The sequence below is a fragment of the Moschus berezovskii genome, chromosome 7 (assembly GCF_049115385.1).
Source record: "Moschus berezovskii isolate FMDL1 chromosome 7, NW_MosBer_1.0, whole genome shotgun sequence".
NCBI lineage: Eukaryota > Metazoa > Chordata > Mammalia > Artiodactyla > Moschidae > Moschus > Moschus berezovskii.
In genome coordinates, this window is record NC_142466.1 from 52092596 (window position 1) to 52113751 (window position 21156).

At 39.5% G+C, this 21156-nt stretch overlaps 1 protein-coding gene across 3 annotated transcripts in view; it reads left to right on the plus strand.

Moving 5' to 3' along the window:
* PIP5K1B (phosphatidylinositol-4-phosphate 5-kinase type 1 beta) overlaps positions 1–21156 on the plus strand; it is a 356657-nt gene that overhangs the window by 202019 nt on the left and 133482 nt on the right. For all 3 annotated transcript variants that reach the window (XM_088837923.1, XM_088837922.1, XM_055428357.2), the window contains one exon: positions 5047–5346. In XM_088837923.1, the coding sequence (XP_088694049.1) occupies positions 5047–5346 (300 nt within the window). The remainder of the gene's footprint in view (positions 1–5046; positions 5347–21156) is intronic.

The following is a 21156-nucleotide window of genomic DNA, read 5'->3' on the forward strand; positions in this document are numbered from 1 at the left end:
TGCATCAGACTAAAACACTTTGCACAATAAAGGAAACTGTCGATGAAATGAAAAGATCACCTACTATATGGGAAAAGATATTCATAAATGATATATAAGATAAGGGGTTAATATCAAAAACCTACAAAAACTCATAAAACTCAACTTGAAAAGTAAATAATAAACAACTCATTTAAAATATCTTTTAAAAATGTCAGAAACAGGCACATGAAAAGATGCAAATCAAATTAGAGAAATACAAATCAAAACTCCAGGCAGAATGGCCATCTTTGAAAAGTCCATAAATAATAAATGCTGGACAGGATGTGCAGAAAAAGAAGCCCTCCTACACTATTGATGGGAATGTGAATTGGTGTAGCCACTGTGAAGGACAGTATGGAAATTCCTTGAAAAACAAAAAATGTATCTACCACATGATTTTGCAGTCCCATTCTTGGGCATATAGATGGAGAAACTCTAATTTGAAAAGATGCACCCCAGTGTTCATAGCACTATTTACAATAGCCAAGACATGGAAGCAACCTTAGCATCCCATAACAGGTGAATGAATAAAGAAGATACGGTACATATATAAATAATGGACTATTAATGAGCCATAAAAATTAAATAATGCTAATTGCAGCAACATGGATGGACCTAGAGATTCTCTTACTAAGGGAAATTAAGTCAGACAAAGAAATAGGTGGTATCACTTATATGTGAAACCAAAAAAAAATGCAAGTGAACTTAATTTCAAAACAGAAAGAGTCTCACAGCCATAGAAAACAGACTTACACTTACCAAAAGGGAAAGGGGTGGAGAGAGAAATTAGGAATTAACAGATATACTACTTTATATAAAATAGATTAACAACAAGGTCTACTGTGTAGCACAGGGAACTATATTCAGTATCTTCTAAAAACCTGTAATGGAAAAGAATCTGAAAAAGTTACTTATATATGTATAAAGTTATACATATATGTATATATATGTGTTTGTGTGTGTGTGTGTATATATATATATATATATAACCGAATCATTCTTCTGTACACCGGAAGCTAACACATTATAAATCAAATATACTTCAACAAAAAAATGAAAATAAATTGGGCACACTATCTGACTAGACATTTTCCCAAAGAAGATATACAGATGGTACAGGAAAAGAAGCTTAATATAACTAATCATCAGAGAGATGCAGATCAAAGCCACAGTGAGATATCACCTCACATCTGTCAGAGTAGGTGTTATCAAAAAGACAACAAACAGAAAGTGTTGGCAAGGATGTAGAGAAAAGAGAACCCTCATGTCCATTGATGGGAATGTAAACTACTTTACTATGGAAAACAGTTGGAGATTCCTCAAAAAATTAAAAACAGAACTACTGTATGATCCAGAAATACCACTCCTTGGGTTTATTCCAAGGAAACAAAAGCACTGACTTGAAAAGACATATGCACCCCTATGTTCACTGAACCATTATTTTACAAAAGCCAAGATACAGAAGCAACTCAAGTGCCCATCATTAAATGAATGGAAAAACAAGATATACATATGTAATGAAATATTACTCAACCAGAAAAAAATAATGAAATCTTGCCATTTGTGACAACCTGGATAGACCTAGAGGGTATCATGCTGAGGGAAATAAGCCATACAGAGAAAGACAAATACAGTATTGTTTTACTTATATGTGGAATCTAAAAAACAAAATGAATGATCAAACAGAAACAGCGTCATAGACACAGAAAACAAAGAGGTGGTTGTCAGAGGGAAGAAGGGTCGGGGAGGAGAGAAACAGGTGAGGGAGATTAAGAGGTACAAACTTCCAGTTGCAAAATAAATAAGTCATGGCTATGAAATGGACAGTGTGGGGACTATATGTAGTGTCTTTGTGTTGTGATAGGTTTTAACTAGACTTACTGTCGCAATCAATTTGAAAGGTATAGAAATATCTAATCACTATGTTGTATAACAGGAACTAGCATAGTTATGTAGGTCGTTTTTGCTTCAAAAACAAGCACATAGAAAAGGAAATCAGATTGGTGGTTACCAGAGGTGGGAGGTGGGGGGAAGGGGTAGTTAGAGGAAGGTAGTCAAAAGGTACAAGCTTCTAGTTACAAGATAAATAACTACTAGAGATGTTAATGTAAACATGATAGATACAATGAATACTGCTGCATGTTATATATCAGGAGTCCCCATACCTTGAGCCACAGACTGGTACTGTTAGGAACCAGGCTGCACAGCAGGAGGTGAGCAAGTGAAGCTTCATCTGTACTTACAGTCACTCTGTGTCACTCACGTTACGGCCTGTGCTCCGCCACCTGTCAGATCAGTGGTGGCCTTAGACTCTCATAGGCGTGCAACCCCTACTGCGAACTACACATGCACAGGATCTAGGTTACGCACTCCTAATGTGAGTCTAATGCTTGATGATATGAGGTGGAGCTGAGGCAGTGATGCTGGCCCTGGGCAGCAGCTGTAAATACAGATTATCATTAGCACAATAAACGTAATGTACTTGAGTCATCTAAAACCATCTCCTCCAAAACCCCTGGGTCCATGCATGGAAAAATTGTCTTCTATGAAACCGGTCCCTGGTACCAAAAAGACTTGGGACTGCTGTTACACATGAAAGTTGTTAAGAGAGTAAATCCTAAGAACTCTCTTCTAAACTTACTGTGATACTCGTTTCATGATGTATATAAGTCAGATCAGTTCTCTATGCCAACTTACACAGTGCTGTATGTCAGTTATAACTCAGTAAAACTGAAAGAAAAAAATTAATCCCATATGGAGTAAAAACCAAATGTAATCACCAAAACTATTAAAAATTTGTAAGAAGAAGGAAGAAATTTAACCTTGGGGTATAAAAAGCCTTGCTAAATAAGAAACGAAAAAAGCACAAGAAATAAGTTCATAAATATAACTACATGAAAAGGCAAAACATCTATAGAACCAAAAATAATGCCAGATCTAAATTAACATAAGCACATAGAATATTTCCAGAATGATAGAAAGAAAGAGGAAACAGTTTCCACAAAAGCTGGGAAATGGGGACAGGACTCAGAAGAGAGCGTTTTCGTTATATAAATGCCTTTTAGTAAACTGTTTTTGGTACTTCCCTGTTGGCTCAGTGGTTAAGAATCTGCTGGCCTATGCAAGAGACATGGGTTTGATCCCTGGGTTGGAAAGATCCTCTGGAGAAGGAAATGTCAACCCACCCCAGTATTCTTGCCTGGAAAATCCCATGGACAGAGGAGCCTGGTGGACTATAGTCCATGGAGTCTCAAAGCAGCTGGACATGACTTAACGCCTAAGCAACAACAACAAAAACTATTTTTTAGTTTTCCCATACTTTTAAAGTGAAACAAAAACAGCAGTATTCATTGTATCTATCATGTTTACATTAACATCTCTAGTAGTTATTTATCTTGTAACTAGAAGCTTGTACCTTTTGACTACCTTCCTCTAACTACCCCTTCCCCCCACCTCCCACCTCTGGTAACCACCAATCTGATTTCCTTTTCTATGTGCTTGTTTTTGAAGCAAAAACGACCTACATAACTATGCTAGTTCCTGTTATACAACATAGTGATTAGATATTTCTATACCTTTCAAATTGATTGCGACAGTAAGTCTAGTTAAAACCTATCACAACACAAAGACACTACATATAGTCCCCACACTGTCCATTTCATAGCCATGACTTATTTATTTTGCAACTGGAAGTTTGTACCTCTTAATCTCCCTCACCTGTTTCTCTCCTCCCCGACCCTTCTTCCCTCTGACAACCACCTCTTTGTTTTCTGTGTCTATGACGCTGTTTCTGTTTGATCATTCATTTTGTTTTTTAGATTCCACATATAAGTAAAACAATACTGTATTTGTCTTTCTCTGTATGGCTTATTTCCCTCAGCATGATACCCTCTAGGTCTATCCAGGTTGTCACAAATGGCAAGATTTCATTATTTTTTTCTGGTTGAGTAATATTTCATTACATATGTATATCTTGTTTTTCCATTCATTTAATGATGGGCACTTGAGTTGCTTCTGTATCTTGGCTTTTGTAAAATAATGGTTCAGTGAACATAGGGGTGCATATGTCTTTTCACAATAAGGAAACTATCGATGAAATGAAAAGATCACCTACTATATGGGAAAAGATATTCATAAATGATATATAAGATAAGGGGTTATTTTTATAGCCCAGTGGTCTGATGGTCAAGACTTTGTGTTTCCAATGAAGGGGGGCATGGGTCCCTTCCCTGGTTGGGGAAATTCTGCATACTCTGTGAGACAGCCAGAAAACAGTTAGATTGTCTATTTTTGTAACAAAAAAACAACATACTGGAAGAAAATATTTACCCCAAGTAGAAGAGAAAAGTAATAAATATCCAGAATATATCAAAAACTCCGACAATGACAAAAACCTAAGGAAAAATGAGCAAAGGATAATAACACAAAATTATCTTTAAGAGGTGGCTGAAAATACATAAGAATATTAAATTTCTCTAGTTCTCTGTGGTATTCACATTTAAAGTAACTTGAAAACATGTTTTCATTTTTAACCAACCTTGCTTCCAGAGATTGTAAAGTAGGATAATATTCGGCATTGGTAAGAGTGGTGGGATATATGTAACCTTATGAAGTGTGGTTGTGAACTAGTCTGGTCATTTTGGAAGACAGTTTCTCAGGAGCTATTAAAATTTTAAGTGTCCGCCCTTGTACCCCAGCAATTAATTTTCTCTTGAGCTACCTTAGAGAATAATCACACATGGCACTAATCACATCTCTGCCTGTTTTTAGTTGTAACTAATTAAGGAAATTCTGTCCATTTTCAGTTCAGCCACTTTTAACACTCTGAGTTCAGAATGATAAAGTTGCAGTTCCTATAAGCTGACTTAGAAACTAGATTCGGAACAGCAAAATTTTAACAATGACTGTTAGCAAGAGTAATCACATTCCATTTTTAATTATCATTCTACATGAAAACGCATCATAGTGGAGTGTTGCTTTGTAAAAGTACATTTTAAACATTTTTTTTTCTTTTTCTCTTTTTAGAATTTAAACCAGAATCCAAGAACTCTTTTGCCAAAATTTTATGGACTGTATTGCATGCAATCAGGGGGCATTAACATCAGGATTGTGGTGATGAACAACGTTTTACCACGCTCCATGAGAATGCACTTTACGTATGACTTGAAAGGCTCAACCTATAAGCGAAGAGCATCCCGAAAAGAGAGAGAGAAATCTAGCCCCACATTTAAGGACTTAGATTTCCTGCAGGATATGCATGAAGGGTTGTATTTTGATACAGAAACATACAATGCACTCATGAAGACACTTCAGAGAGACTGCCGGGTAAGGAAATGTCATTGTTGTGAATACCTTTGCAAAGTTATCTGTGGTAATGTACTTTTTAAAGGAAGGTCCAAAGGCCAACACATGGAATCCCCTCATTCCCAATCCTTGTGCTGATCCATGCTTCCCTGTTGTTGAAGGAACTGGTAGATGACGATGCAGTTGTCTGGAGTCTATTAATTTTACTAATAAGTGAAGTCAGCCTTCCTTGATCCAATGACACAAAGATTTTTGTTTCTTTTCATCCTCTGTGGAAAAGATAGTTAAAGTGAAAGGAAAAGAAATTTGGGTTTAACACAGTGATTATTGAGAAAAGCCACATATTAATACAAAACTTAGATGAAGTAAGATTCCAACAGGGGAGAGAAGCTTAGAGAAAATGCACTTAATGCAATTGATAAATGGATCCCTAGAAATCCATTGTAGATGCCAAAACATGATGGATTCATTTACTGAAACTGCTTTATATGATCTGCGTAAGAGGCGATCAGGAGTGAGATTTGACAGCAAAGGTCTTTCCATGCAAAGCATTCAAATCCTTTTATCAAAAGGTTGCGAGTTCTCAGCCGGCAATGCGTAAGAAAAAAAACTAAAACCAAAGTTGAGGATAAATATTTCTGACAGAAAGTAGGTAAAAGCCCTTTTGGAGAAATAGATAAGAATGCAATGAGAATGCAACTCTGCTGGGTTCTGAATGGTGATGATCATTTGGTCATAAGATTGTCAGGGATGTTATTTCTTGGTCCAGATGAACTTTTGAGAACCACTCAGTTCTCAGCTGAGTTGAGCATGTTGGAAATGGGCCGAAGGAATGATGATGAGGGTTTGGGTCCAGGCCTGATCAGGGCTTTCTAGAAGAGAGGACAGGATTCATGGGGCCTGATCACTGGGAAATATGCAGTGTGTCTTGGCTTCCTGGGCCTTCTGTGGACTTGGTCACATGGCCCACATTGTTGCTGGGAAGGGAATATCCCTTCTCTGCCAGGCTTGAGCTCACCTGAAGGTGAAGAAGGCCGTCTTGAGCTCCCCGTGTAATGTATAAAGTGAGGGATCCTCCCCGAGAAACACAGCCCCACTGTTGCTGTGTTTTGTCTTTCTGTGTGTTTGAACATTAATGAAAACGCAGAAAGATGCATTCTTGGAATCGTTTCTTTCATTGGTAGAGGATTTACCCCACAGTCTCTGTTCTTTAGCTGCCATTCATTGAATGCTTCAAGTTTGCCAAGCTAGCCTAAGATTTTCCATTTTTAAAAAATATTGAAGTATTATTGATTTACCATTACAGTGTTGTGATAGTTTCAAGTATTCAGCAAAGTGATTCAGTTGTACATGTGTATGTGTGTATGTGTATGTATGTGTGTGTGTATATATATATCCTTTTTCAGATTCTTTTCCATTGTAGGTTATTACAAGATACTGAATATCTTGTGTATATATATATACAATATACCTTGTGCAATATAGTAGGTTCATGTTGGTAATCTATTTTATATGTAGTACTGTGTATATATTAATCCCAAACTCCTAATTTATCCCTCTCCCTCCTTTTCCTTTGGTAACCATAATTTTGTTTTCTAGGTCTGCGAGTCTGTTTGTGTTTTATAAGTTCATTTGTATTGATAATATTTTTTTATATTCCACATAGAAGTGGTACCATATATTCGTTTTTCTGTGTCTGACTTACTTCACTTAATATCCTAAGTGCATTATTTCATTTCATTATCTCAGCCACCATGTGACATCAGTACCATTCATACTCCCATTTTCCTCTTTTTTTTTAATTTGGCAGATCATACTCCTACTTTAATTGGTGAATAATTAAGTCCTTAAAAAGATTAAGAAACCTGTCCAGCATCACCTAGCAAGTCAGTGGCAGAGCCCACGCCTGTGTAGGGACAAAGCATGTGTTCTTAACAACTGAAATTTACAGACTCAAATGTAAGGATTTTTTTAAAACTATCTTTTCAGAAATCATGGGAGAACAGTGGGAACCAAGCAAACAACAATATCCAGCTGAGCTGTTCAGATATCTGGGTGCATATGAGTGACTCATATTTTTCTTTAAAAAAGAATAAAACATACATACATTTTAGTAGAAACCTTTTTCTATGCATTTCAACTCTGACAGGATGTGGGTGAAAAGTGACTCTCAGTTCCCCAGAGTTTAGTACAGTTTTAGATTTGCTCTCTGTGTGTATGTGTGTGTGTGCATATCTTTCTTGCCTCTTTAATATGGAAAGCCTTTTCCTGCTGTCTTCTAAGATTCCTATGCCGGAGGAAAAAAAAAGGAAAGGTCAAATGTAAACAGCCATTGCACAGGATTTGTCTGTTTATTAGCATTTCCTGAGCCCAGCCCTGATAGAGGTCAAACACGGCTCTTCTTCAGCAATGAGACCCTGGAGATTTGCCTTTTTATTTTTTGAGGATTTGTTGTGCTGAGGAACATAAAGGTCAAAGTAGAGGCATCATAAGCCTAACTTCCTCTCTTTCATTACATTTGAACCTGTAAAAGACACAGATAATGAAACTTCCTTAAATTGCACATTTGTCTTCAAAAAGGCTTTTCTTGGGGGGGAGGGGCATGTGAGCGGCATGCTCTGGAGGAACCTGAGTCCCTTCTGTGATCTGCCTTGGTGAAGACCAAGGCCTCTGTGATCTGGAGTCAGCAGCTGATTCTCAGATCAGAGCTGCCTGGAGGAGGGCACGTTTCTAGAATGGTAACTGTGGTGTTGGAGAAGACTCTTGAGAGTCCCTTATACTGCAAGGAGATCCAACCAGTCCATTCTAGAGGAGATCAATCCTGGATGTTCATTGGAGGGACTGATGCTAAAGCTGAAGCTGCAATACTTTGGCCACCTCATGCGACGAGTTGACTCACTGGAAAAGACTCTGATGCTGGGAAAGGTTGGGGGCGGGAGGAGAAGGGGACGACCGAGAATGAGATGGCTGGATGGCATCACCGATTCAATGGACATGAGTTTGAGTGAACTCCGGGAGTTGGTGATGGACAGGGAGGCCTGGCGTGCTGTGATTCATGGGGTCGCGGAGAGTCGGACACGACTGAGCGACTGAACTGAACTGAACTGAACTGACGTCTTAATATTTAAAGGTCAGGGACCTCTCTGCAAAACTGATGAAAGCTGTGAACTGTTTCCCCAGAAAAATGCCCATCCACACACCAGTTCATGAATCCCTTGGAGCCCATTGTCCCTCACTCCTACCCTACCACCCCAGGCAGAGGACTCCCATCCTAGAACCGGGCAGACCATCTCTCTCTTTCTTCAGGTCATCCCCTGAAAGGCTAGAATAGGTTGTGTGGTTGGCATTGCCTGCACTGGCTCTGACCCTGACATTTCCCTCACTTTGCAGAAAACTGAGCTTTAGTGCCTAAAAAGGTGCTGTGGAGATCCAGGGAGGGTGTGAGATCACCCTGGGGCTGGTTCCAGCCCCAAAGGATGGAGAGTCTCTGCTATTAACATTCCTCTGAGTGAGGCAGTACTGCTAGAGCTCTGGAAACAAGGAAGGCGGGGGACTGCACTACTGTGTCAGCAGCCCAGCCAAAGAAAGGTGAGCTAGAGCCCTCTTCAGATACATCCTTTCACGCACTTATCAGACACATGTGTTACTGGCCTACTGTGTGCCAACTTGGGGTAAATGACCTCTACTTTTAATCAATTGCCTTTCTAGTATTAGTGCCATGATGATGTTCTAAGTCATTTATAGGGATCAGAGTAGGTAACATCATAGTTTGGTTTTGAAGAAGAGGAGTTCTCCAGGTAGGCAAAGAAGTACAAGCATATTTCTAGGCAGAGAAAATAGAATGAGTGAAGCATGAAATGGCATAGCGTGTTCCTAGAACTAGAATTGTTTGGTGTTGTGACAGTTAATAATAAAGGAACATGTGAGGTCAGAGAGAAAAACAGTCAGGAGCCAAATAATGTCAAAAGCCCCCTTCTGGTGGTGCCAGGTCCTCTTAAGGGCTTAGAAGTGGTAAAGCCAGGAATCCCAGACCTTTGGACCCTGGCTTTTCTACTGTTCCCAGATAGAAAAGATAAGCCTCCTAACCTCTTCCGGCGTCACTCCTACTTCCTGTCTCCACCTCTTCATATTTCAGCTTGACATCTCAGAACCCAGAGCTCCATTTCCTCTGCATGACTGCTGGCTGGAAGATACCTGCCTGACTCACTGACCCAGCTTGACCCACATGCATCGTGCCCTGTTCCCCACAGACTGCTTACTTCTCTGACTCCCCATCAGAGCTGCTTCTGGACTCTGCATTCAAAACAGCCTGAACTCCCATAACCTGCACTGAGTCCTCTTGACAAGGGCCATTTTCCCCTGCACCCCCTGAGCATCCCTGAGTCCCTTTCCTCAGCTTTCCTAGCCCAGCCTTGGGCCCTTGCCTGTAAACCTGCCCCCACCCCGCTTCTGGTCCATCCCTATCAACTCCTCCACGTGGCACTATGGCTGCTTGGCAGTCCTCTGGGAAACAGAATGCACTTTATCCTTCAAACTTGCTGAACCCACTTCCCCACAGAATTCAGAAAAAGGACTCTTCCCAGAAGCAGAAATCCAGATCTTGGTTCTTCTTGACTCCCACACTGCTGTTCCTTATAGGCTATGTCTGGGGGAAATGAACATGGAAATAATGGGGTTCCCTTTCTGGAAGCATTACCTCTTCCTTAGCCTCACCCTCTGCCTGCTATGACAGCCATCTACACCCATAAGAGAACTTGGCCTGGGGTAAGAGTCATGTCAGTAGAAAGTACCACCAGGACAGCACCGGTCACTTGTCATCAGAAACAGAATGTAGGATTTATTCAAACTGTCCCCTGTGGTCCCCATGTGACAGACAAGCTGAGAGGCGCATCCTGTGTGAACAGTGTCTTCCCCTAGCCTGATCTTCTGCCTGTCTTCTCTGGCCCGGGAATGTGATCAGCATGAAGCCGGTTGCGCACTTCAGTTCCCTGCAGCTGCCCTTCCCATCCTCCTCTCTTCTTTTTCTCCACACTCAGTAAATCACCACATCCTGTCCAATCCGCCTCCTAAATAGCTCTTGGCTGCCTGCTCCCTCCAGATGCACAGCCTCTGCCCTTGCAGAGACCCTCCCTTGCCTGGCGTTTTCACTAGCATTGCCTTTCAGCATATTTGCAGTGCTGCCCCCAAAGTCATCCTAAGTTCGGAAGACCACCAGCTCTTGAAGCCGTACACACGTCATAGCTTGAAGCTTCCATACCCTTCCTGGTTTGATCCCTGCTGCTTCCCCAGATGCCCCTTCAGCGTCCTTCTTCAGCCTTGTCTTTCCCCTTTCCCCAGAGCACCCTTACTCCCCAGCCATTCTGCTCAGCTGGACTCATTCTCTAAAGGTTTTGGTCTTTTCAGACATGTCTCACCCCGAAGGATCATTCTCCCTCTCTCTCCTCCACCTGTCCCCTGCCTGCTCATCTCAGCACTACCGTCCTCCAAGACCACCATGCTGTGGGTCCCCCAAGCCTCCAGGGTTAACCTCTTTTGTGAAATTTAACACGTGCAGTTCCTTGAGCCTGAGGATCAAACCTGACTTCATTGCCTGGTGCTTAGTCAGTACTTAGTAACAGTTCATTGAAATACATATTTGAACAAAGGAATAAATTATCTGATGATAGAGGGAGACAGGTTTAGGCACACCTCCAAAAAAACAAATCTATCTTTGGTGACTTTTACATATCTAGCTGTTTTTTAAGTTCTGTCTCTTTTGGAAGAGGCATCCAGTTTCACTGCCATGCCTGCCAGATAGAGCCCTGAGAATTTAATAAAGCAGATGAATTCTCTTTTGAATCACTTGGGTTTTTTTGAAAAACTGAACTGATTGTCCCCATGTTCAAAGTCATTTGTGCAGCAAAAGTATTTTTATCTTTCAATTATTTTCCCATAGAAGCAGTATTATTGTCATTTGAATTTATTTGATGCTGATTCTTGTTTCCTTTAGGTACATGTCCTGTCTCCCTAGCCAGACTAAATGTCTCAAAGCCTAAAGCTCATTGCTTATACCTCTCTACAACTGTTTACCTGGCTTATTGTGTACATTCAGTACATATAAGATGATGAAATTTAAAATGACTTGAAATTTATGTATTAATTTTGAAAGAACAATTAGGAACTACTTGTTATTCATTTTTTAATTTACTATAATTCTTCTCTGACATATGTGAAAAATCTAAAAAGTCTCATATCATTTAATTAGTTTGATACATTACTACAGCCTATGGTATTTATTGATAACTCTGGGGACGTGACATTGATACAAAGTACATTAGTGAGAATTCATGTTTGCAATTCAAATTTTTTATTCCTTTATGTGGGAGTCATATCAGACAGTCTTGATAATTAATAACCTAAATGACTTATTTTGCATTTATTATTTTTTTGTTTAGCAGCAAACTTATTAATTTTTATTTAGTGTGGAACCAATTTTCTTTTTCTACACAAACATCTGTCACCATAAATATTAATATTAATGAAATATTCTTGAAACTAGTCTTAATACTGAGACTTTTTGTTTTTCAAACTGGGATTTCTTTCCGTGTATGGCAAGTTCTAAATTTGTAGATTAGATTCTTCTCAGCTCTGGATATATTTGTACGGGTTACAATGTAGGTTATTTTCTATAATACTTAATTTAACATAATGTTAGTGCTTACCACATAGATATAATTTTGTTTAGCAGTTATTTTTTTTGCGTTTAGTTTAGACAGGTCCTTTTCTTTTTCTATATAATTGGTTGCCTTCCAGTTATCTTTAAGGAGGAAAAAAATGCCTCAGACTTAATAGAAAAAAGATGTATATCTTTTACTGATGACAACACTTAACATTTAGGCTATTTTGTTTATCAGTAAGGAATCAAATTTTGTTTTTAGACTTCAGCTAAATTATGGGAAGAGATATCATTGACTCCACATCCCTGTTCCAGAGATGAAAGATTACTTCCCTGAAAAGATATGGACGAATGCACTGTTTGGCAAATTAGGTCTTAAAAACACTATAATCTCATGATATATTTATTTGCTCCATTGTTTTAAATTATGAGTTTTGCTATCTCTTATTAGCTATATTGATAACATTGTAATACCTACATAAAGCAAAGATAAAGTTGGTGGAAAAATAAGTAAATAAAACCAACTTATGGACTCAGAAATTGTTTGAGCTAGAAAAAAAATTATTAAGTTTCTGAGAAACAGTGAAGCAATGCCTTCTGTGCTCTGGTCTAAGAGAAAATGATCTTGGACATAGATGTCTGTATCTACCCAGGCCAGATTTCCTTGTGAAACTGCAAATAAAGACATTGTCATATATGTAGGGACTTTTAAAAACTTGCTACCTGTAAATCTTTTATTAAAATAAAAATTTTTAAAAGTAATTGTAGATTTGCATGCAGTTGGAAGAAAAACTACAGAGAGATCTCATATACTCTTTACGTAGCTTTCCCAATGGTAACATCTCATAGCACTTTTGTACAATATTGCAGCTAGGAAATAGACATGGGTACATTGCAGGGATCTTTTTCAGATTTCACCAGTTTTACATGCACTCATTTGTATGTGTGCATGGGTATGTATGTATATGGTTTATGCCATGTGATGCATATATGTATTTCTAAAACCAACATGGTCAAGTATCTTGACAAGCAACAAGTGACAATTCTTGACACAAATCCTTCCTGCCCCTGTTTTTTCTGTAGCCACACACACACTTTCCTCATCCTGCCCCTCCCCAGTCTCTTGCAGCCATCGGTGTTTTCTGTCCCTGCAGTTTTGTCATTTCAAGAATCATACAGGTGTAACCTCTGAGTTAGGCATTTTTCACTCAGCATAATACCCTTATGATCCATTCAAGTTATTTTGTATATTTGTAGTTTGCCTTTTTTTATTGCTGAGTTTCACAGTATGGATATACCACTTGCTGAATAACATGTCGTTTTCTTTAGTTTTTGACTGTTACAAATAAAGCTACTATGAATATTTGCATGAAGGTTTCTGCATAAGCACAAGTTTTCATTTCTCTGCTATAAATGCCCAGGTGCACCTTCTGTGTTGTATGGTAACCACATATTTACTTGGGAAGAAATTGCTAAACTTTTTCAGAGCAGCTATACAATTTTGCATTCCCACCGGCAGTGTATGAGTGATCTAGTTTCTTTTCATCCCCACCAACATTTGCTGTTGTCACTATATTTTATTTTAGCCATTCTTATAGGTGTTTATTTAAGTTTGTTGGTAAAAAATTACTTAAGTATATACTTCAACAAAGCAAAAGATAAATCCAATAAAGAAGTAGTTTGGGGATATAGGAAAGAGGGGTAAAAATGAAACAGAAGACGTTACGATTAAGTCTAAAGGCTAATCATACATCTCCAGGCCGTAATGTAATTGCTAGGGATTCCTGAGGAGAGGCCCGAGGTATAGGACTTTAGCACTAATAATATGCTGTGACTTTAATGCTCATAGCACTTGATCTAACTCTGTTCTATAGCCTTTGGTATTTCTACATTATATTGTGATTATGTGGGTACATGTTTTGTTTGCCTACTAAAATCTGCTGTCTAGGAGAGTAGGAATTGTGTGATTTCACTTTCCTACCCTTCAAATCACTTAGCAGAATAGCAGTTGTCTTAGTGTTAGTCCTTTTTTTTTTTTTTTTTCACTGCTTTCTATAGTTTATTTCTTTACTAGCCTATTCAGTAGGAAAACTTTTTTTGTAGTTAAAAAAAAATTATTATCACTTATTTGGCTGTGTCGGGGCTCAGTTGTGGCACATGGTATCTTTGTTGTGGCACATAGGCTTAGTTGCTCTGTGGCATGTGGGACTTTAGTTCCCTGACCAGGGATCGAACATCCCCTATATTGGAAGGCAGATTCCTTTTTGTTTTTTTTCAGTGTTAGTCTTTTGATGTCCATGGGTCACAAAGAGTCAGACACGACTGAGTGACTAAGCACAGCACAAGAGGAGACAACATTTTTGAAATGATAACTCTTACCTAATCAATAAATATAATAAGAGCACGCTTTGATAATAGCATACCAATGGTCTGATATGAAACAGACTTAGAGTTAATCATCATATCAGCGTTGTGGATTGGATAATAATTGAAGTACGTTTATATTGCTCATTTGTCTAGTGTCTGTTGTTGTTTTTTAGTTACTAAGTCGTGTCTGACTCTTTCACGACTCCATGGTCTGTGGTCCTCCAAGCTCCACTGTCCTTGGGATTTCCAAGGCGAGAATACGAGTGGATGGACTTTCCTGGTGACTCAAATGGTAAAGAATATGCATGTCTCTCCCTGCAAGGCCAGAGACCAGGTTTGATCCCTGAGTCAGGAAGATCTGCTGGTGAAGGAAATGGCAGCCCTCTCTAGTATTCTTGCCTGGAGAATCCCTTGGGCAGAGCAGCCGATAAGCTATAGCCCACAGGGTCACAAAGAGTCGGAAATGACTGAGCGACTAACACACTTTTTGTCCAGCTGTGGCACTGGCTGCATTTCAGCTTTCATGCAGGTGTAATAGAAAGGGGCTCCAATTGCAAAAATCAAAATACTCATCTATGTTGCTGTTCATACCTGACTTTCTACTCAGTGAGAGATACCTCAGTTTGAACCAGACAAGTAATTCTCAGTATTACAAAACCAGCTATTACAGTTTTGGGTAGAGGGAGAGTTCTGTCTTAGAAATTACCTGTAGATAGATACCAAAGTAGCTTAATACCCAGTGCATGATTTTGTGGACAGTAAGGACACACTTCCAAGGCTCAGTTCATCTCTAGATTGTTTCTATTAACATTTATTATGGATTTGCTCTGAGCCGGGCAGTGCTTGACATCACAGATAGATTGTCTTATTAATCCTCACAACAGCCCTTCACAGTGAGTGCCATGACCCTGTTTTGACAGATGAAGTGGGGACTCGAGAGAGGTTCAGCTTCCCCAAGCCTGCAGAACTTACAGTGCTGGAGCCAGGTCTCTTTGGTTCCAAAATCCAGGTTCTTTCATCTGTACATTCTCTGTAGTAGGAGTAATGGCGGAAAGTCTGTGGAAAAGAAAGTGTTTAATTGATAACTTGGATGCAGACATGATGGGTTGGAAGTGCCTGATAACAGGTTTTCTAGCTCTAACACAGAGCTGGTGAGGATTTGATGTAGGAGTTAAGAAAGGACTCCATCAAAATAGAGAACTTGGTTTGGACAGCACAGTGAATCAATGAAGTGTCTCACAACCTACTTCAAGGAAGGAGGCAAAGAGGAACATAGTGCCAAGGGACTGAGAACCACGAAGTAAAATCAGTAATCCAACATTTAATTTTGAAAGTTTAATGAAAAACATAATCAAGCCCATTGACACTTGCCAACTGTTACCAACATGTGTGCACGTGAAATCCTATTAACTTAAAAGCAAAACTTCTCTTTGAGAATTGTGATGGTTTACAGTGGAGCTGACTGTTTTTCCAGTCTGGCAGAGGGGGGGATTAGGGACACAAAGTATGTCGTTGAATCCTGTGCGGCAGCTTTTAAGAATCCTCATTAACTCCAGAATTGGAAGGATTATCGAGCCAGTAGGTTTTCTTTTTAACCCTCACTTCAAACCAAGTGGAACATTATAAGAATTTCTACAATAAAGAATAGAAGTGGGACACTGAAAATATCTTCCTCAACTCCTTTAAAACTCCTTTACCTTTTCTTCCTAAAAGAAATATGGCCTGAGGATTAGAGAGCTCACCTAAATGCTGAGGTGTGGCCGTGGCGGTGCTGTATCTACCTAACTTGCATTATGAGTAAATTGTCACGTGTAAATAAATATAAATAATAATAATGCCCATTCTAGGAAGCTAAAGTCTTTGGGCTTTATGAAATAAATATAGTGTGTGAGGGTTTCCTGCTTTTGTGAGAAAAGAACCTACCTGTCTTTGATTTTGTTGATGACCCTAGGTCTAGAGGTGAGGTCAGTGGAGGCCCCAAGTGGGAGGACTCACAGAGAATCTGAGGGCAGGGAGCAAAGGAAAGGAAATGTCCCCGTGACCATATCCTCCTCCACTGGCGAAATCCTGGGAAACCAGAGCACAGCGAGCAGGAAGAGGAAGTGGCCACGGAGGATTGGGGGATGTGATGGTAATATCCCTGGCTTTGAAGATGTGTCTAGAAAGGCTATGAAGTTGGCCAGGGTGGATCTGTTGTGGATACCAGGGTAAGTCTGTCACACAGATGACCATGTAAGTTAGAGTAGAGTTGTGAATACTCAAGCCCAGAGAGACAGAGGGGTGGCGAACCCCAGAAACTAACAAAATGGAGTTGAGCTTCCATAGTTTAGGAGAAATTTCTGGAATCTGGTAAGAGACTGAGTTCCAGAGACTTAGGAAGTCTTTGAGAGTTTTCAGGGCCTGGGAAAATGTTACAAAGTTTAAAAACTGGTTCAGAAATGTGCCCTGTGGAAACTCTTTTAAAGGGTGAAATCAGTTTGCTTTTTATAGGGTTTTATTTTATTCATTCAGTATTCAGTGCACATTAACTCAAATACTCATATTCTGGAAAAATAGGGCTTCCTTGACTGTCTTGGGAAAGGCAGGGTACTTCTTGGGCCACACTTTGGTTCTAGTTCTTTCCCAAAAGATCAGCACTTGCTGGCCTCTGAGAGGCTTTGGCTCATGTACACGGCTCTTTGTCCCTGTCCCCATCAGCCAGCACATTTTATATGCCTCCCCTCTCCTGCAAGTGAGTATCCCTTTGCTGTCACCAGTGTTCCTCCTTCGAAGACATTTTTTAATTGAGTATTTCAACCCAGCAAGTATAACACTTCTCTCCTCATTTGTGTTCCTCAAAATTCTGCCCTCTACATTGTAAGGCAGAAAATCTCCACGGGAGAATTTCTTCCTACCCTCTTAAGAGTGAAATGGCCAAGAACAATCTGTTTTTAATGAATTTATTAAATTTCACCTTTTTATAAAAGATGCATCTGTGCATTTGTCTACTTGTACACTTGGGGACAAAATATTTTAAAAGGAATGCATAGTCCACTAGAGGTATCAGTTGTCCTTAGGTAGTAGGGCTGCAGGGAGGTTAAAACCTAATCTTTGTTTAAAATGTCCTCATCCACCCTGAAAGTGAGCCTGGCTGGAGTCTTTTCTTGTTAATGTCCTCTCTTCATTTCTCCACATGAAGACCTCATTTTTAAACTTCACGTGTGTTCGGTCAACTCCAGCAGTTCCAAAAACAAACCATTCTAGATGCCATCTCATTGTTTGCTGCATTTTCATCAGATAATCTGGCTTCAGATGATATGGACATTCTCTGTAGGTGGAGATTCACCAGCCTCTGATATTTCTGTTTATGAAAGAGCTATATAACTTTTTCTATATTATTAGCAATTAGAGAAAATATGTCAACCACTTCATTCTCCAGGAACAGAGAAAGCAGTGATTTGGGATTGCAAATTTACTTTCTCTACACTCAGATGTGTAGGAATATTAGACTCTCTTAATTTTTCCATGACTTTTTTCTTTTCTTTTTTCATTTTTATTATTTCTTTGGCTGTGCCAGGTCTTAGCTGTGACACCTGGGATCTTCAGTGCTCATTGCTGCATGTGGGATCTTTAGCTGTGGCATGCAAACTCTTAATTGCGGCATGTGGAATCTAGTTCCCTGACCAGGGAGTGAACCCAGTCCCCTTGCATTGGAAGCATAGAGTCTTAACCACTGGACCACCAGGGACCACTGGACTTTTCATGACTATTCTTCTCACTAAAATTCCCAGTCTTTTACTTACCAGTATTTGTCTCTTCAAATTTAAACATTCGTGTCTGAATTTAAATAATAATCTTACTCAAAATTGAACTCCATCTCAGGCCTGCTATAGACTGACCTTTTATCCCTCCATTTTGTTAGGTAAACATCATCAAAAATGTAGGTGTAGATCACATCTTAACACAGAGACTAGAATATTGCACCAGGGCCCTCCACTTACTATATTCTCCTTTCACCTCAAACCATCGCCCTCATGCTCTGTGAGACGTAGCACTGAGCTGCCCTCTTGTACTTCTCTTAATTTTGACTATGTACATATATAGTTGTTTCTTTATTAAAATGCCTCAAGACCCCAAAGAATTCATTTCTAGTGATGCCTCCCATAATCTGGGTTTCCTGTCACTTCTTAAAACTTACCCTATGAGTAGGTACTTATTGTTCGTCATAAATTGTAAGCTTTTCAGTACAAATGGTGACTTTCCCACACCTGAGATTCTGCCTACCCTGTGGAACCTTGAATGATCTCAGAGCATGGTTTGGCTTGATTTCTCTGGCTTTAAACTATCAGTGGAATCTCAGTTGACAAATCCTTCCTTACCTTCCTGATGAATTAACATGTCATTCAACAAATAGTTTCGAATTCTTGCTCTGCGTAAGGCTCTGTGCTAAGTCTGTGGGAGAGAGAAAAGTGATAGGGTATGGCCCTTGCTTCAAAGATGCCTAGAAGTTAAACCTTAAGGCTACACAATTGAGATTTTATTTATTGTGGACAGATTCTCCCATTCCTCCTTGCTCTCTCTGTTTATTAAAGTGAAGAGGAGAGAGAGAGGAGGACTGTTTCCCTCTTTACTCAGAGACAGTTCACCGCAAGGAGTGGATTGTAGTAGGCGGCGAGAAGGTGTCAGGAGTTGCACCTCGTACGTTGAAGTGGGCGTGGAAACTTGGGCCACAAGTGGCCTCTGAGTCTCACTGGACAGCTTACCAGCCCAGTTTCTCAACTGTCCCACCACTTATGCCGCAGTGAAGCAAGTCACTCCTAGTGATGGCAACTAGAAGGTAGAATGGGAAGTACTTGACAGTTTTAATGTTACTTTTAAATATGCTTATAAAATAATTTATTAAGATAATGTGTAAAACTAGTCTCTATAAAGAAAAGATCCATAATCCATCTAATACAGAAGCTGAGGAATATATATGTATTCATTCATGCATTCATATACATGTTAATAGATTGATACGGCTTTTATTATAATAGATGACTATTTCTAGTGCTATAAGGGATGCTTCTATTTCTTTAAGGTTTTTAAGTGAGCAGAAAAGACCGTGTTACATGTTTATCAAGCACAGCTTGATATTCTAAGTCACCACATTAGACACAGTGAAAAACCACATTATTGCCATCACTAAATTAGAGATTGAATATTTATTTCAGTCTGCTCTACCAGTCAAAATTGCTTGGCTTGTCACAGCCTGTTTTTTCTCTTTATCATATTAGCAAAGAACATTCTGAGCTGTATTGAGGAAAATAACTTAAATTTAAAAGACAACTTTCAGCTTTAACTGAACTTGCACATGCAAGTAATTCTGGGACGTTCCAAGGAGCCTACTTGGGAGGAATGGCATACCCTTGCATTCATTTTACCCTAAGCCAGCGGGTCCAGGAATGTCTACTTGCATAAAATCTTCAGGATACTGTTTTGTCTTACTGAATTAACATAAATGTTTTTGCCAATCATTTTGCTCAAAGAATCCCTAGTTACTAAAGATTCCTTTTTTAAAAAGTAACTACAACCTCTTCATCATACCTATAGAAAATTAATAATTCTTACTAGTCAGTGTTCAAATTTCTAGTTGTATCAGGGGGAAAAAACAACTCTTATTTTATAGTTTGGACCAAGGTTTAAATAGGGTCTACTGGTTCACCACTCCCCTTTACCCTGGTCATTTGTTATTCCCTTGAAACTTGTTGAAGAAATTGGTTTGCATCTTCCATTTTCCAGATTCTGCTGGTTATGTTTCCCATAATTCCTTTCAGATTGGTTTCTGGATCTAGATGTTTGACCACTCACTAGATGCTTTAATTCATTAGGGGTTGTAAAATGGTGGTGTTCCTGTTTTATCACACATTAGCTAGACTGCTCAAAGGATTTCTAAACAAGAGAGTGCCAAGCACATAGTTGTTGTTGTTCAGCTGCTGAGTCATGACCGACTCTTTGCGACCCCATGGACTGCAGCACAGCACGCATCCCTGTCCTTCACCATCTCCCTGAGTTTGCTCAAACTCATGTCCATTGAGTCAGTGATGACATCCAAGCATCTCATCCTTTGTCGTCCCCTTCTCCTCCTGCCTTCAATCTTTCCCAGCATCAGAGTCTTTTCCAGAGAGTTGACTCTTTGCATCAAGTGGCCAAAGTATTGGAACTTCAGCATCAGTCCTTCCAATGAATATTCAGGGTTAATTTCCTTTAGGATGAACTGGTTGGCTCTCCTTGCAGTCCAAGAGACTCTCAAGAGTCTTCTCCAACACCACAGTTCAAAAGCATCAGTTCTTCAGTGCTCAACCTTCTTTATAGTCCAGCTCTCACTTCCATACATGACTACTAGAAAAACCATAGCTTTGATTATATGGACCTTTGTCAGCAAAGTAATGTCTCTGCTTTTCAATATGGTGTCTAGGTTTGTCATAGCTTTTCTCCCAAGGAGCAAGCGTCTTTTCATTTCATGGCTACAGTTGCCATCAAGCACATAATAGGTGCTCAATAAAATATTTAATATCCATAAGAGCCCCTCCCAACATGGAAAATTATTAGAAACTCTGCTTGCCCAAAATCTGATTAAAGAGCATCTTTTTCCTCCTAGAATCATCATCCTTCTCCACTTTGTGTAAGGCAGGATTCACAGATGAATTCTATTACATTGCCCCTGTGAATATCTCCTGGTGCTGGGAACTATTTTAAAAAAGATTTATTTATTTATTGGCTGTGGTGGGTCTTTGCTGCCGCACACGGACTTTCTCTAGTTGCGGCGAGAGGAGCATACTCGTTGTTGC